The sequence below is a fragment of the Podarcis tiliguerta genome (assembly GCF_965153285.1).
Source record: "Podarcis tiliguerta genome assembly, chromosome: 1".
In the NCBI taxonomy this organism is placed as follows: domain Eukaryota; kingdom Metazoa; phylum Chordata; class Lepidosauria; order Squamata; family Lacertidae; genus Podarcis; species Podarcis tiliguerta.
The window spans coordinates 100526799-100544398 of NC_139534.1; the positions used below are offsets into that span (position 1 = coordinate 100526799).

General features: G+C 41.0%; 1 protein-coding gene across 7 annotated transcripts in view; it reads left to right on the forward strand.

The window, feature by feature from the left end:
* The window catches only part of AKAP6 (A-kinase anchoring protein 6), a 247747-nt gene that overhangs the window by 94794 nt on the left and 135353 nt on the right, over window positions 1-17600 (forward strand). For all 7 annotated transcript variants that reach the window (XM_083452109.1, XM_083452110.1, XM_083452107.1 and 4 more), the window contains one exon: window positions 731-894. In XM_083452109.1, the coding sequence (XP_083308235.1) occupies window positions 731-894 (164 nt within the window). The remainder of the gene's footprint in view (window positions 1-730; window positions 895-17600) is intronic.

The following is a 17600-nucleotide window of genomic DNA, read 5'->3' on the forward strand; positions in this document are numbered from 1 at the left end:
GTATGAATTTCTCGCTTGTTTCTTCAACATAAAATGTAAAGGTAAAGGACTCCCGACAGTTAAGTCCAGTCGCAAACGACTCTGGGGTTGGGTTGCGGCACTCATCTCACTTTACAGGCCAAGGGAGCCAGCGTTTGTCCGCAGACAGTTTTTCTGGGTCATGTGGCCAGCATGACTAAGCCACTTCTGGCAAACCAGAGCAGCGCACGGAAACGCTGTTTACCTTCCCGCCAGAGCGGTACCTATTTATCTACTTGCACTTTGACGTGCTTTCGAACTGCTAGGTTGGCAGGAGCAGGGACCGAGCAACGGGAGCTCACCCCAATGCAGGGATTCAAACCGCCGACCTTCTGAGTAGCAAGCCCAAGGCTCAGTGGTTTACACCACAGTGCCACCTACCTCCCTTCTTCAACATATATTGCTTTATTTTTCTGTTTTCAGTCAGAACTTATAGCAGATCACGTTTTGCCACATGTGTCACATTTTGGTCCTATCCAGTCATTTGCAATATCAATAGGTTAGAATTCCAGGTCAGATTTCTCAGTAAAGTGTGATGAAATAGTTACGGTCAAGGGGATTTCATCCCCCCCCCTCAACACCCCCTGTTCTTTTTGTACCCCTGGGAAATTCCTTGCTGCCTGTAGTATAAATAATGTTATTAAATGATGAAGTCGAATGCATGACTTAATTTGTTTCTCTCTCATTTTATTTATTTTTTTTCTGCGAGAAGGACTGAAGGACATGCTGCAGATGATTGCGAGTCAGTGGAAGGAACTACAGAGGCAAATCAAACGACAACACAGCTGGATTCTGAGGGCTCTGGGTATCATCAAAGCAGAGATACTTGCTACTGATGTGTCTGCGGAGGATGAGGAAGGGACTGAGAGCCCCAAGGTAAAGTGGCTTGAAGTTTGTCTTATTTCCTCTTATTTCCTCCTCCTTTTGAACTAGGCACCACTGAAGTTTTCTTTCCACCCTAAGGCTTTTCATTTCTACTGGGTACATTTTTCTATAAACAAAATAAAATGTCTTACTCTGAAACAATACCAGAAAGGAAAAAAGACAGAAAGAATCCCCAGACTGAAACTTTTAAAAAATTCCGGAAAGAATTATTTTGCTCTGCACACGGAAGTCTGCAAGGGGGACAGGAAAAAGGATGTAAAATATTTAGTAAACAAAACATAAACTATCTTTAACATGAATAATCAGAATGGTTTTAAATTGTTTTGTTGCAACTATAAATCACTATAATCAGTGCAATCACTCAGCTCTGACATCCATTAGCCGCTTGGTTACAGCAAATTAACAAAGAAGAGAGAAAGTGATTCATTATCTCATTCCTGTTAATGACTATCAGATGCATTGCCTAATTAGGGGATGGCCATTGTAGTGGGGAGAAGGTCATATGCTTTGCCACAAATCTTTTTTGCTTGGAGTTAAAGCCTTCCATAATGGTGCATGTGTTGAATACGTCAAGCACTTTGCAAATAAAGTATTGATATCCATATCTATTTGCTGAGGACTTTATTTGGAGCAATGAAAGCTGCTTCTCCCTTAGTAGTGTGCTAATGAAGGGAAAAAGAGCCTTGCTGCAAAGTGAATAATGTTGCTGTAGAGAGAAAACATTTTTGTACTCTTAAAACACACACACACACACACTATACACTTCAGGTTAACCATCCAAAATGGTGAAACTATTTCTGCAAAAGTGGCTGAATGGGGACTATTTTTGTTTTCTTTTAGAAAATAAAATACCATGCAAAATTTTGTAATTCATGAACAGTAGTGTCAATAGTTGATCATGACTGTCACTAGAGTTGCAAGTATGATGTACACAGTAAGGTTACCAGATTTTTTTTCAATGAATCCGGGGACACTTTTCAACTTCAATGGACTTTGTATGGGGACTGTAAATCCAGGTACTGTCCCTGGGAAACGGGGACGTCTGGTAACCTTAGTCTATAGGCATCTTGTTTCTATCAGAGGCATGTTACAGTGCCCACCAGGGACCCTGCTCTCTTACAAGACAGATTGCATACCAAACCATCTCTCTGTTGCTTTGATACACTCTGATGCAGAGCCCAGCTCCTCAATACCTAGTTGTCCTAGAATGCACCCTCTCCCTTCCGATTGGACAGACTCCACCAACAGGTGCTTAGATTGGCAGGAAGAGAAGGAGAAGATAAAACAAGCAAAGCTGTCCAGCCCATATGTCCAGATGACAAAGAAAACTTAACAAACTCATTTTTCAATCAGACAGACCACATATTAAAAAATCTTTGCTGTACCTTCACCCAAATGTTGGAGGATGAGGACTCCCAAATTTAAACAGCTACACACCTCAACTCAGCAACATGACATACCAAACGTCTGGAAATAAGGCAACTCAACGGAGAACTTGGAAATAGATGGCAATATATAAAAGTAACACCTTTAAAAAATCCACTCTTTACATTGGCTTACAAATCCATTCACACAACTTTCAAGATTTGAACAAACAGGCAAAGGTCCAAGGCCTCTGTCTCATTATTTTCAGAATAATTTTCAGAATTTATTTTCAGAAATAAATATAGAGCCTATAATATAGATATGTGGAAAGAAAAGCAATGGTATTATTTGAAAGATATTTACAAAGATGGACGACCACTTACCATTAATGAGATGCAAATTCAGTTGGGGAATGTTTGAATATCATGGCTATTAGGCTACCAATTAAGGTCCTTTAAAACAAATTCTGAGGTTAAAAACAAAGCCACAATATAATTAAGAACATATGAAAAAAATAATAGTGGAAGAAAATATAATAACAAAAGGACTAATATCAACTTTGTATAAATCTACTATAGAGGTACAATTTTGTCCTCAGCAAAATTTGAGGTTGTGGGATCTGAACTGGGATTTTAGAAAATGAAGAAGAGGCATGGTAAGGTAAGGTATAGATAGGGAAAGAAACCCTGGACAGTTAAGTCCAGTCAAAGGTAACTATGGGGTTGCGGCACTCATCTCGCTTTTCAGGCCAAGGGAGCTGGTTTTTGTCCACAAACAGCTTTCCGGGTCATGTGGCTAGCATGACTAAACTGCTACTGACACACGGAGGACCGTGACGGAAGCCAGAACGCACAGAAGTGCCGTTTACATTCCCGCTGTAGCAATACCTTTTTATCTACTTGCACTACTTGCTTTCGAACTGCGAGGTTGGCAGAAGCTGGGACAGAGCGACGGGAGCTCACCTCGTCACGCAGATTCAAACCGTTGAGGCATGGAGCAGATTGTGGACAAAAACCACAGTTCACATAGGTAGCAAATTCATATTGGCAGGTAAAGTTAAAGGTAAATGACCCCTGGACAACAACCAGAGAAAGAGCCATTAAAATTGCACGGCAGGTACTTAACCCCTAGACACCTAGCATATATAAAACCAAACAGTTCTTCCACGTGTTGCAGAGGATGTTCCACTATAAGGACATATCAGCACATGTTGTGGAAGTGTTCAAAGAGAGAAAAGTTATGGGGAAATGTATTTACAGAAAGAAATACTTTTGATTACAAGGCAGACAGTCCCCGTGACCCGAGGACTGGCTCTGCGTAATATGTATAGTCACAATATGTTGCAAATTAGAAACAAAGAACTCATAACCATCTATTAACCACTGCAAGAACAATTATTACTAGGATATGGAAATAATTATGATTATTAACTATGGAGGAATGGTAGAATGCAATTGGGCAAGCAACATTATGGAGAAAACTGAAACAAAAATTAAAAGTAGTAAGGGGTCAAAAGAAACACAACTATTTTAATGCAGTCTGGTGTGACTTTATTGATTATACAAATAATTAGGCATATGGCAGAATACTACTCTTAGTTTACAGCACTGTGTTCCTATAACTTCTATGGTCACCAATCTAAGCAACCTGTAATAACTGTAATAATTTTAGTATATATACTTCAACTCAACTTTGCTATTCAGAAACGTCTATCTGCGTGCTTATTTTTTATTTTATGTAATTGTGCATGCCATATGCTCTAATGTACACAAAGCAACCTCTCATGTAAAGATGAAAATGATAAAAAGTACATTCCAAAAAGAAGCAAACAAAGCCCTCGATACACAAATGAAGGAAAGTCAGGCCCTTGCAGTGGGAAAATCCCATGCCAGGTTTGTAGGTCTGCCCAACAGTAAACAACTGCCTTGTAGTAGACCACTGACTGGTCATGCCCTGCCCACAAGTTGGTCCTTGTCAAGCTGTCACTTCCCTTAACTGAATGGGGATTTGTTGTTTCATGAATGCCTGATATAAACCTGTTAGGCGCAGCATCCCTAGCTGACTGCAGCTATATGTATTAGTTAGTAGCTGTCTACAGACCCACCAAGTGTCCCTATTTTCCAGGGATGTCCCTGATTTAGAGAAGCTGGCCTGGTTCCTGATTTGATCCCAGAATGTCCCACTTTTCCTTAGTATGTCCCTATTTTCATTGGAGAAATGTTGGAGGGTATGGGGTTATCCAACCCCTGAGCCGTCTGAAGGCAATCCTGTAAAGGGAAGTTTTTTTTAAAAAAATGTTCAATGTTTTATTATGTTTTTATATATGTTGGAAGCTGCTCAGTGCTAGGGCAACCCAATAAGATGTGTGGGGTATAAATAGTAAAATCATTATTACGGAATGGAACGTCCCTATTTTCATTGGAGAAATGTTGGAGGGTATGTGTCTGGTGTAAGGTGGCATTTATATGTCAATTGCTTAGTTGCTGTAGTGTCCAGAAAGCAAACCTGCTGTGGATTCAGATGAATAGTGGGGGAGAAGTCGCTGAAGTCTCAGCGGAACGTGACAAGCATTTTCTTCCTTGCTCGGATTATGTAAATGTCATCAATACATCTCAGGAAGTTCCAGAAAGAGTAGATTCCATTTGACTAGACATTTAAAACACTTGTTTCCAGAGTTAGCATATTCTTCCTCTATGCAGATTGCAATTTGTATGGCAAAGAAGTCGTTTCTTCAGCTCTTCTTGATTACTCTACAGAGTGACATGTATTATCCTTTATGGAGGGCATTCAACTTCTCACATTCAGAGATGGGGAACCTTTTGCAACCCAAGGGCTGTGTTCCCTTCTGGGCAACATTCCAGGGACTACTTGCCAGTGGTAAGATGGAACCAGAGCCAAAAAATGGGCATCACAATGAAATGTATATTTTACTTTTGTACACATAGCACTGTCTTCCACCCAAGCAGGCAAAAGGCATAATCAGAATTCAAGGACACGTTCCAGCTAGGCAAAAACACTCAAGGAGGTTGTGAAGCAGGACTGGTGGGGAGTGCGGCCTAAGGACAGGTGTTGTGACTAGGAAGCGGGTGTGATTTGTGGAGAGTCCCAAGGGCTCAAATAGGACCTCATTTGGCCCTTAGGCCTGAGCTATCCCACCCCCTGTTCTAATTGCAAATATTTCACAACAAGCTTGGTTGTATAAAGTTGTATTGAGAGAACGATGACAACTTACATTGGTGGCTTAAATTTAATTTTATTTTTAATTTCTTATTATTCTTATTTGCTGTTTACACTGAATTTGAGTGCAGCCTTAGCTTTCTTTTTTCTAATTCACATTTTTATGTAAGCCTAACAATTTAGCAATCGCCACACTCAGTTCTTTTGTTGTTGGTTGTAGTAGTGAGGAAAGCCTAAGAGCAGAGCAAGTTGTATGTACACCTCTGTAAGAGTGAGGCAAGCCAGAATACGATAAGCTTAATGCATGTTAATTATCCTTTAAACAGTTCGCCCTCAGTGTCCTCTTTCCATATGAATGCTACTACTATGTTAACTAGGCTCTAAAATATAACATAGACTCAAAGTCTGGGCAATGTTGAATCATAAATGAGGAGGAGGAAAGCAGATGCCAAATCAATTGAACTAGTCAATTTCAAAACACTTAGTTCTAGAGAGTAATATTCACACACTATTACAGGAAGCAGGAAAAGAAAATCTTTTTTTTTTAAGAGGTGAAGCTTTTTTTTTTAGAGGTGATGGTATGGTTGAAAAACCTTCAGTTTCTCAGGAACCTAAACAGTTTGCAGATCATCTATGAGGAGAGGGAAAGTTGTTAGTTGGGTTGGGATTAAAACTTCACACAGGGCAGAGTGAACACTGGCAGCAGGTCCTAAAATGTTGGAAACAAAATGGGAAAAGGCAATGATTCAAGACTAAGAACGACTGACAAAGAGGAACCTGGAGGAAGAATGAACAGTTTGAGTTAAGGATTAGGTAGGAAAGCATTAATGTATTTCTTTAAAGTATTTGCACATTGACCTTCATGCAAATATACCCCACAAATTTTCACAACAAGAAATTAAAATAAAGCACAATTGCATAATATAAATACTATCCCGTGAGAAACACAATTAAAACAAAAGTACTTTCCAAATTCACCACATCCTGAAAATCAAATTGAATAGCAGAAAGGAGGTGTTAAAAATATAGCTTCTTTGTCCATCAGATCTAAGAATTAATTTCATTTAAAATTCCCACAGAATGGTGTTACATGCTGACAGGGTCTCACTCCTGTAAGCAACTGTGCTGCAGCATTCTGCAATAGATGAAGTTTCCGGGAACAAGTGCAAGGGAAATCCCATATAGAGTGCATTGCAGAAGTCCAATCTTGCTGTTGCTTCTTGCTGTCATGACCACAGCAGGGTGGGAGAATTAAATCTCCCCTCCCTACATGCCATGGTTCTGCTGAAAATTAGGCTCTCCTGCAACTGCTGTTAGTATTTATTTAAGACACAACAGGACATTATTTGTTTAGAGTTACATGTAGATGTTCCCTTGGAGAAGGGACTCTGAAGAAACAGAGACACCTTTCAGATATCATTGTACTGCAAATCCCATCAGCCCTGTCAAACATGGCCAGTGATCAGGGATGATGGGAATTGTAGTCCAACAACTTTTGGAGAGCACATATTCCCCAGCCCTGGTCTAGACCATGTTAGCAGGATTCAGCCAGTTGTGACTACTGCACAGTCACACATAGCAACCTAACAACCCCAAGGAAATAATGAAAGCCTACTAGCAGGGCTGTGAGCTAAATTGTCTGTATTGGTCTAGGGCTGCCATACATTACCAGGATTTCAAAGGTGGAATTGATATCCAGGGATTTCCAAAAGGTGGTTCCTTGTCCTGGATCGTAGACAAGTCAATTGAAAAATTGCATTTTGGGGGCTTTTTTTTGGGGGGGGGGGGAGCTCAAAAACTTTGGGAATGCCCTGGTTTTTACTTTTTGAAATGGCAGCTCTAATCTGAATTAAGTAGCTAGTCTTTTCATTGTAGAATTTTACTCTACTAGTTATCTGCGAAGGTATGAAACTTAGACGAAAGGGTGGTTCTGTAGGTAATTCCCTTCCCTTACTTAATTTAGGAATTCCATAGGTAATCTACCTAATTTAATGCAATTCTTCTTTATTTCAGTTTATCATTGTACCTGAGTCATGACCTTTAAATTGATAATGCCCACAAAAGTGTTTCAAAAATATTAATTCCCTCCCTTTTTGGGCGGTTGAGAAGTGATCAAAATAAAAAAGACAATAAAAAAATAAGACTGACTTCAGAAACTGTATAAAACCTGTGAAGCATAATAGAAAATCTAAGGAATATATCTAGGGGGTATTTTTCTTTTCCTTTTTTACCTTGTTGAGAGACAGCAGAAGAGAGCTGATTTTACAAACCTCCAAAGAAACCAGAAATAGGAAGGATTTCAAAGTCTCTAGGAAACTTTCCCCCTAGGACTTTTTAAAAGTGTTTTCCACACTACCATGGGGGACTTTTTTATAAGCGTACAGGGAGGGTGGAAAACGGCAGTTTTAGAACTATATCGTAAGCATTCACATTCAGGAACTCAGACTTTGCATATGCTATTATGCCTTTTATTATGTGACAGGTGTTTTTGCTTTTTCACAACTAGAAATACAGTTTAGGAAGTATTCAGTGTGGAAAATAGGAATTTTTCCACCTATGTTTAATAGTTAAGCAATAGCAATGCATCCTTGTCCTTGACCTTTAAATATGAATGTAGACATTGGACTGGGGTGTTAGTTTATGGCTACAAAAGTAGTATCAAGGTTTACTGAAACTGTTCCTTGAATAAACCCCAGCTACTAACACACACACACACACACAGAGAGAGAGAGAGAAAGAGAGAGAGAGAATAATGTTTAGTTCTCCTTGAAATTAAGCATGTTATTTATTATATTTTATATTTTATTTATTAAATTTGTATACCACCCTTCATCCTCAGATCGCAGGGCGGTTCACAACATAAAAATACAAGATAAACAATCCAAAAGACATAAGAAAAACAAAGCAATAACTCCACTCCTGGAAACGATGCCTTATGAGGAACGGCTAAGGATGTTGGATTCCGAGCCATTATCAGCAGAAACTGGCATCTCTCCCAGGCACCCGGCTCGGTCTCCTGTTGACCTCCCGGTCTGCTCTCCCGGCAAGGACCAGGCAGAGGTCACGATAGGCGATCCTTCTCAGCGTGAGAAGAACACACCACTCTTTCCTGCCCCCCCGGCAGGGGAAAGAGATAAGACAGAAACGTATTTACATGGCTTTATTTCTGTCTCTGCAGTGTTACAAAAATCATGTCTGCTCTCATCAGACTCCAGCAGACGACTCCACAAGCACTTCCTGTGCAGCTCATATTACACTCTGAGCTAATTCCGGTGCTGTCTGTTTCCCACAGACACTCCCAACAGCATGTGACATTTCCAAGCAATCAGCTTGCAGCATCATTGCTTCAATATCGTAACATACTCCCCCATTTGATTCAATGTGTGCTGCGAGATCCAGAGAAGAAAACAAACAGTTGTTATACATATAACACTCCCCTGTTGTTTCAGTTCCACCCTTGGAACTACCCGCCACTGGTTTCCCCAGTGTACCTCTCTGGTTGTCTGATTTCCAAGGAATGAGTGCTTCTGCATTACCTTGGCTAGGGAATGTAGTGTTACGCTTAGCAACTCCCTGTTGTGTCTCTGTCTCTGACTTAGACACAGCTTTAACCTGTCTTGAGTTGTCAACAATAGTAACACATGCTATCGCTGAGTTAGCAAACTCTTTTGAATACCTCTTGGGTGGTACACCCTTTGTCACTCTCTCGGACCTGCGTAAAAGGTGCTGATCCTCTCTGCTCACTGGTTCAGTCTCAGGACTCTTTGGAGAACCAGTTCCAATAGTAAACAGTGGTTCATCCTCCATCTGTGAAGGTCTAGCCATTGTGTGAGATTTCCTCTCAATGACTGTGTCAACTGAGCTCTTCGAGCTATCACTATCACTCTCAGTACCACTGTAATCAGTAAAATCATCATCATCATCTGAACTGTCCTCAGTGGGAAATGTGTGAACAATTACTCTCTCCTGTTCAGGAACACTCTCTAGAAATTTTGTAAGAATCACCTGACCAGATTCAGACAAAATTACTCTGTAGAGACCCTTTTCATAACCCACAAAAATGCCTCTGGCATTCTTTACCCCATCTGGAGTTTCTGTTCTGACTTGAGATCCAAAAACCTTAAAATGCGCGACAGAAGGTTTTCTGTGGAACAGCTTCTCAAAAGGAGAACATTCCATACCTTTGGAAACCTTTCTCACCCAACAATAACAATAACATGATAGGGACTCCGCCCAAAACTCATGTGGCAAATGTGAACTCAGCAATTGCGCCTTCATCCCATTTTGCAATTCTTTGTTCACTTGCACACAGACACTTCTGTTCCATGCATCTGCTGAAACAGCAATCTTGTGCCTTATTTCTTTCTTATGCAGGAACTCCTGAAAATCCTGTAAAAGAAAAACTGGCTTTTCATCTATGAAAAGACAATCAATGTTAGCATCATGAATATCCTTAACCTTGCCACAAAACTCTTTAAACCTTTCTAAGGCTTCTTGTGGTCTGTTCAACATGAATAACCACACGTAATGAGAAAAATGATCCACACACACAAGATAAAATCTTGCATTGCCTCTAGACGGTGCTAGAGGACCAATCACATCAGCATACACTCGCTGAAAAGCTTTGGTTACTCTCGTAGTCTTCGTCGTACCTGCAAGAGAGACCATGTTAGATTCAGAAGCATTACATTTTATGCAATCACTTTCATCAAAAGTCAACAAATACAGTCCATCTTTCTCTCTGGCAGAAAGATACAGCTCTCCATCTTTGAAGATTTTGCAGCTTTCTTCATCATAGGACAATTTCAGTCCTTTCTTTGTGATCTGCGACACACTCAGCAGATTGTACTTTAAATCAGGAACCAAGTACACATTGTTTATAGTCAAGTTCAGACTTTCAAGATACACAGTCCCAAACCCGATCGCTTCCAGCTCCTGGCCGTTGGCCAGTTTCACAGTGAAGCTTTGCTTCTTAAACGTTGAAAACAGTTCTCGGCGCGACGTCATGTGTTGCGTGCAACCCGTGTCAATAACAAAAGCGTTCTCCATTGAAATTTCGGCTTTTGTTGACAGCAATGCTTTTCCAGGTTTCATCTGGGACTTGGTACGACATTTGCCTGACGCCTCAGGCTTTGCAGAGCTCCCCTTAGCTCCTTTCTGTTGACGTGGCTTCTTACAGTTCCGCTGAAGATGCCCAGTCTGTCCACAATTGAAACAACGGACAACGTTCAAAGCAACAGCCTGTTCTTCACTTGCAATAGCAGTGGGGGTGTCAGGATTCCGAACTTCTCTCCCCCTGTCTTTGACATCTATTGCGGCAAGTCTGTCTCTCTCGTTCAGAACGACTGAACAGATTCTTTCCACAGTTAGATCGGCCGCTGGTAGCGAACCAAGCTGACTTGCAACAGTTTTATAAGTCCGATTAAGGCTGTTAATAATCATGAAGCAAAATATCTCTTCCTGTAGAGGGAAATTGCGTTGCGCCATCTGCTGGCGTAAGAATTTCATCTCTGTCAAATGCGCTTGCACATCTCCATCAGGCGCTAGCCTCAGATTGGTCAGCTTCTCAAAATGCAGCAACGCTGAAGAACCAGCATCTCTTTGATGTATTCTACGCAGCGTTTCCCAAATCTCACGTGCGTATTCCAAATCCTGAACATGCACGAGCTGATCATCTGAGATACACAGAATTATGGCCGTCCTGGCTCTGACATTCTGTGAATTCCAACCTGGCGTTGGTGCAGGAGGGATGGGGTTTTCAATCACCCCAAATATCCTCTGATTCTGTAGCAGGGCTTTCATCTTTATTGACCACGAGGCATAATTGTCATTAGTCAGTGGAGGTGGGTAAGGTAAGCCTCCCCCCTTCTTGGTATCCATTTTGAATCCAAGCCTCAGCTCTCACTCTCGAGCCTGTTAAAATCCAAGAGTCTGTTGGATTGTTTACTGCCTTTTTGCACCTGGCAGCTAAACGCAGGCTGCTCTGGAAAGTCCCTTCCAAGAGTAGTGAGATAAGTCAAAACAAACGCTGGAATGTTTACCCAGTGTTTTTCCAGCCTCTTCACAGTCCCAGCCTCTTCCGGTGGCCAGTTTATTTTTCACTTCCTTTTCAAGCTAGCTATCTCCGAAGTAGCTGAAAAGATTGACGTCTCGTTGCTTAGCAACTGGACATTCCAAACTTGAACAACAAGCTTCTTATCTTTGCCCTGGTATGCGAAGTATGTGGCTCTCTCTCAGTGCCGTTTCTAATCCAAGAAAACAGCTCTCGTGAACCAGAGAATCTTCAATCTGCGTTCACCCTTTTAGCCCATAAAATCAGCATACCTTGGGGGTTCCGTTGCTCGTTTCCTTATCAGCAAAACTGATTCCTTCGGTGCTCTGCCGGTCTTGCAGATTCCATCCGCCCGCTACCATATCTTCCCTTATCTTCAAGCAGAGGATGAAGTTACGATCCACCAACCTCTTTCGCTGCTTTCATGGAATGAAACCATCGGCGTCTGCTACCAGATGTTGGATTCCGAGCCATTATCAGCAGAAACTGGCATCTCTCCCAGGCACCCGGCTCGGTCTCCTGTTGACCTCCCGGTCTGCTCTCCCGGCAAGGACCAGGCAGAGGTCACGATAGGCGATCCTTCTCAGCGTGAGAAGAACACACCACTCTTTCCTGCCCCCCCGGCAGGGGAAAGAGATAAGACAGAAACGTATTTACATGGCTTTATTTCTGTCTCTGCAGTGTTACAAAAATCATGTCTGCTCTCATCAGACTCCAGCAGACGACTCCACAAGCACTTCCTGTGCAGCTCATATTACACTCTGAGCTAATTCCGGTGCTGTCTGTTTCCCACAGACACTCCCAACAGCATGTGACATTTCCAAGCAATCAGCTTGCAGCATCATTGCTTCAATATCGTAACAAAGGGAGCTGGGCATGTTTAGCCTGGAGAAGAGGAGGTTAAGGGGAGATATGATAGCCATGTTCAAATATATAAAAGGATGTCACATAGAGGAGGGAGAAAGGTTGTTTTCTGCTGCTCCAGAGAAGCGGACACGGAGCAATGGATGCAAACTACAAGAAAGAAGATTCCACCTAAACATTAGGAAGAACTTCCTGACAGTAAGAGCTGTTCGACAGTGGAATTTGCTGCCAGGGAGTGTGGTGGAGTCTCCTTCTTTGGAGGTCTTTAAGCAGAGGCTTGACAACCATATGTCAGGAGTGCTCTGATGGTGTTTCCTGCTTGGCAGGGGGTTGGACTCGATGGCCCTTGTGGTCTCTTCCAACTCTATGATTCTATGATTCTATATTTACATTATTATGGGCCAGTCACTGTCTTTCAGCCTAAATTACTTCACAGGGTTCTTGTGGTGATAAAATTAGGGAAGCAGGAAAACCACGTCTACCGCCCTGGGCTCCTTGAAGGAAATGTAGGATATAAATGTAAAAAATAATAATAACTAAAGCAGAATCAGGGAAACCCCAATGCCCTAGGGTCCCAGCCAGGATGGACAACAATAAGGAATGGTGGAAGCTGTCATCCAGCAACATCTGGAGGGCCAGATGTATTCAGGAAATAGCTATGATTAATTTTATTCTAGGTGTTTAATTTTGTTCCAAGGCAAAAGCTACTGAAAATCTCACATAAGAAAATTGGGGGCAAAGCTCCCATTGACACACCAATGAACTCTCATTCACGTACTAAATTTTATGATGAGGTGGGCTTGCACAGTCAAAAATCCACATGGGTTTGTTGCTAAATAAAATAAAATGGAAGGGTCTGTATACTATGAGAGGTGAAAAACATAATTTGCACCATATAAAGAAGAAGAAGAAGAAGAAGAAGAAGAAGAAGAAGAAGAGGAGGAGTTTGGATTTGATATCCCGCCTTTCACCCCTTTAAGGAGTCTCAAAGCGGCTAACATTCTCCTTTCCCTTCGTCCCCCACAACAAACACTCTGTGAGGTGAGTGGGGCTGAGAGACTTCAGAGAAGTGTGACTGGCCCAAGGTCACCCAGCAGCTGCATGTGGAGGAGCAGAGACGCGAACCCGGTTCCCCAGATTAGGAGACTACCGCTCTTAACCACTTCACCACACTGGCTCTCCTAATTTGTTTCCTAATTTCCTAATATGTTTACTTGAGAAGTCTAATTCACAGTACAGTAAAAGTAGGTCCAAAATACTAATCCCTATTCCTGACACAGAAAAGCAAAACTTGATTGGAAAATCTAAGGAGGCAGTTGTGAAATGGCTGAGCAAGCCGAAAGGAAAAGAAAGGTTGAATGGTAGCTACAAATTGTAAGTCTATGGTTAGATATTCTAATGCATCTTGATGGTTTGAGCCACCCTGCTTTTCCTGTAATGTTTAAGATTAGTATTATGATACTGAAAAACTACAAGTGAATTGATTTGGGTCTTCAGATCAATACAGAGAAATGTCATATACGTGAGCAGATATGTTGCTTTTTCTTAGTTCATTTAAAGGGCTTTTCAGCTCTAGTTTTCTAATCTCTAAAGATTCATATTTTGAATCTGCTGTTGAAAGAAAGTTATTGCAGCAGTTCTTTGTAACTAAAGCTGCAATCCTGTACACACTTGGCCTGGGAGTAAACGCCAGTGAACTCAAATGGGATTACTTCTGAGTAGACACATATAGGATTGCACCGTTGATTGTACCATTAAAGAAACAGATATAGCATTTCTCATAATAATCTTTCATCATACAGTAAAAGGGAACAGTGGCTTAAAATGCATTGTTATGTTTAATATAGCCATCATGGTTTACCAAGAGGTAAAAGGTAAACGGTAGGTAAAGGAACCTGGATAAATAGCAATACCTATTTATTTATTTACTTGCACTGGTATGCTTTCGAACTGCTAGGTTGGCAGGAGCTGGGACAGAACAACGGGAGCTCACCCCTTTACCAAGAACAAAAGCTAGGAATGATGGAATTGTAAAAGTTTTCAAACTGCAATCCATTGATAGCAGTGTGTGTGTGTGTGAGAGAGAGAGAGAGAGAGAGAGAGCAAAGAAAGAGCACAATTTTATATGACTTGTTTGTTGAGCAGCCATCCTGATTTATTTGCAGGGAAATTAGTTCTTTTAATAGGGACACGGGTGGCGCTGTGGGTTAAACCACAGAGCCTAGGACTTGCTGATCAGAAGGTCAGCGGTTCAAATCTCCGCAACGGAGTGAGCTCCCGTTGCTTGGTCCCTGCTCCTGCCAACCTAGCAGTTCGAAAGCACATCAAAGTGTAAGTAGATAAATAGGCACCGCTTTGGCGGGAAGGTAAACGGTGTTTCTGTGCGCTGCTCTGTTTCGCCAGAAGCTGCTTAGTCATGCTGGCCACATGACCTGGAAGCTGTATGCCGGCTCCCTCGGCCAATAAAGCGAGATGAGCGTCGCAACCCCAGAGTCGGCCACGATTGGACCAAATGGTCAGGGGTCCCTTTACCTTTACTAGCTCTTTTAATACAGATTCATTCTGATTTGCTTGCAGGGCAGATTAGATGACATTGCTGCCAGTGCATTTCCCCATTATCGCAAAAAGAGCAATCTTTGGGGAAAGTGGACAAGGGTTGAACCCACAACCTTGAGATTAAGAGTCTCATGCTCTACTGACTGAGCTGGGTGCCTGATGCTTGCTTTTGTACCTTTTTCAAAACGGGATCTATGCTGTCTATTGTGCAGGGTTTCAGATAAGCTGGAAAACAGTTTAATTATATGGGAGCTTCTAAAAAGTAGGTAGTGTGAATATTTTTGAAGTTCCTCACAGCATATACAAATTGAGAGCAATTCACTCACTGCATGGCTGAGGTACAGATAAATTTATAAAATCAACACCCAGCTTAGAGAATTACCAGGGGTTTTTTTGTTTTTCAGAGAACCCTTGTGAGGTGGAGTGTAATTTTGCTGCTTGTCAGTGTCACAGTATAGAAAATGATCTATGTCACTGTCAGTCAGCCTGTACACAAATTAAGCACCGCATCAACTCCTGACTGATTGCTGTCTAGTGTCAGCAAACTTTGTCCCACTCCCAACTCCACCCCTTATGTCAGGGGAATATGTGTTGCCATGGTAACTGCAATAGATAATTAGATAAAACCAGTATCAATATTTATGTACTTAATTAAAATATCAAATGAGGATTTCAGGGCGGTGTACCAGAAAACAATAGCAATAGTGAAAGTTATTATTATTTTTGTTCCACAGTTCAGTCTGTTAAGTACAATGACTAGAAAGTTCTGGAAACCGGTTAGATCCTTTGGGAGGAAGGGTGGGGTATAAATTTGATAAATAAATAGAACATGTCACTGATTTGGTAAGCCCGTGGACTCAGCTACATTGACAAAGAAAAAGCACTTTTTTTGTATGTGTTGTATATGCATTATAACACTGCGTCACCAGAAGGCGCTGTGGAGTTCTGTTTTTGCCAACCCAATTTCTCAGGTCTGGGTTGAATCATTTCAAACTGTAGGTGTGGGTTCACATGACTGACTATTCATTTAAGGCTACTTTCCCCCCAGTTATCTAGTGGATGTGAAAGGGTCCCCCACCCCATTTAAGACCATTTAAGTGATGTGGGCTCCCACCTACAGTCTGAAGTGACACAACCCCAACAGCAGTGAAAAGTAGATAGGCATTAGTTAAATATTAGGTTCCCAAACTAACAGTGTGATCTTCTGCGTGTCTACTCAGAAGTCATTCCCATTGAGCACAATAGGGCTTACTCCCTGGTAAATAGGTATGGGATTGCCACCTTAAAGGCCAAGTGAAGTTTGTAAATATGCCTGAACATTCCTTTCTGGGGCTCTTTTTCTCATCAGCTTAAGTATTTTGAATTTGTGTAATAGGTGGAATGAAAGCTTTGAAGTCTTTTGTACTCCCTCTCTCCTGAGCATCTTATTTTAAAACAGATTTATTTATTTTAAAACAGGTCTATTTTCTCCCACAAATAAACTGGAGAGACAATTTTATCCATTGAAATTTACTTCTCTAATGGCTAGCTTCACCCTGGTCACAAATTTATGTGTCTCAATGGGCATTTTTAATCCGTTTGTTCATTGTTGTGTTGTGGTTTTTCATGGCTGAGCCAATAACAAAGGGAAATGTTTTGTTCTCAGTAGGCACTGGGTGTCCTTTTTTTTTTTTTAACGGTTCAGGAAATATCTCTTGAATCAATTCTGTTCCACACCAGTCACTGTGTCTTTCAATTAAAAAAAAGCATAGAAAAATATTAGCCTTAAAAACTCTTCACATGCATATTTATACAGGAGCCATCACGATTTTTGTTTAAAAAATTAGCTTTCTCTTACAAGCATATAGTGTCTGTCATATTATTGAAATAGTATGCTACTTCTGGAAATGAAAAACATTTCTTCATTCCATTGACTATGGTTCACTATTCACTGCTCTGTTGTCTCCTCCCCCCCTACGAAAAGCATTTTATACTTTTATTGTATTTGTGTGTTAAATTAAGTGTTCATATCTGCAGAATAAACTAACACCTTATAAATATTACTGTGCTTAATTAGTAGTTCAGTATTTGAATTTTTGCTGTTACGGTTGATGTTGAAGAATTACTATCTATGTAATACAGAACAAAAGGAACGTTGATATGAACAAAGATACTGTTAGATAAAGGCAAATTTTAGGTTCTGCATGTTAGCATTCTCTTTAAACTATTTTAATTACTTTCATACTCTGCTGGGTTGTGTAGCATATTTTCTTTCTTTCTTTCTTTTCCAGTACTTGCCTGTTTTAGTCTTTCAGCACAACATCTTATAGCAACCTTTTTATCTGTAGAATCTTTTAGTTCTGCTCCCAGCAGAATACATAAAACACAACTATTCTCCACCAGGGTGGGCACAAAGGGAAAAACAGGTAAAACAATGTTTGAAGACAAAATCTATTTGGACATCCTGAATTTTATATCTGGCAGACTTCAAAATGTTTTTGTGCTGTGGTAGAATTGACAAGTAGACTTTGTGGTGAAAGATTTTTTTTAATGCTGGAAACGGGAAGGATCCAGTCCTCCATTAATGACAGTTCCTTTTCAATATTAGGAATATAATGAGAAGGTACTCTCTCCATGACTTATTTAGCATCCATTTGGCCTCATCTTAAGCTCCAACTACCTCGCTTTTCGAACGTTTCCATTG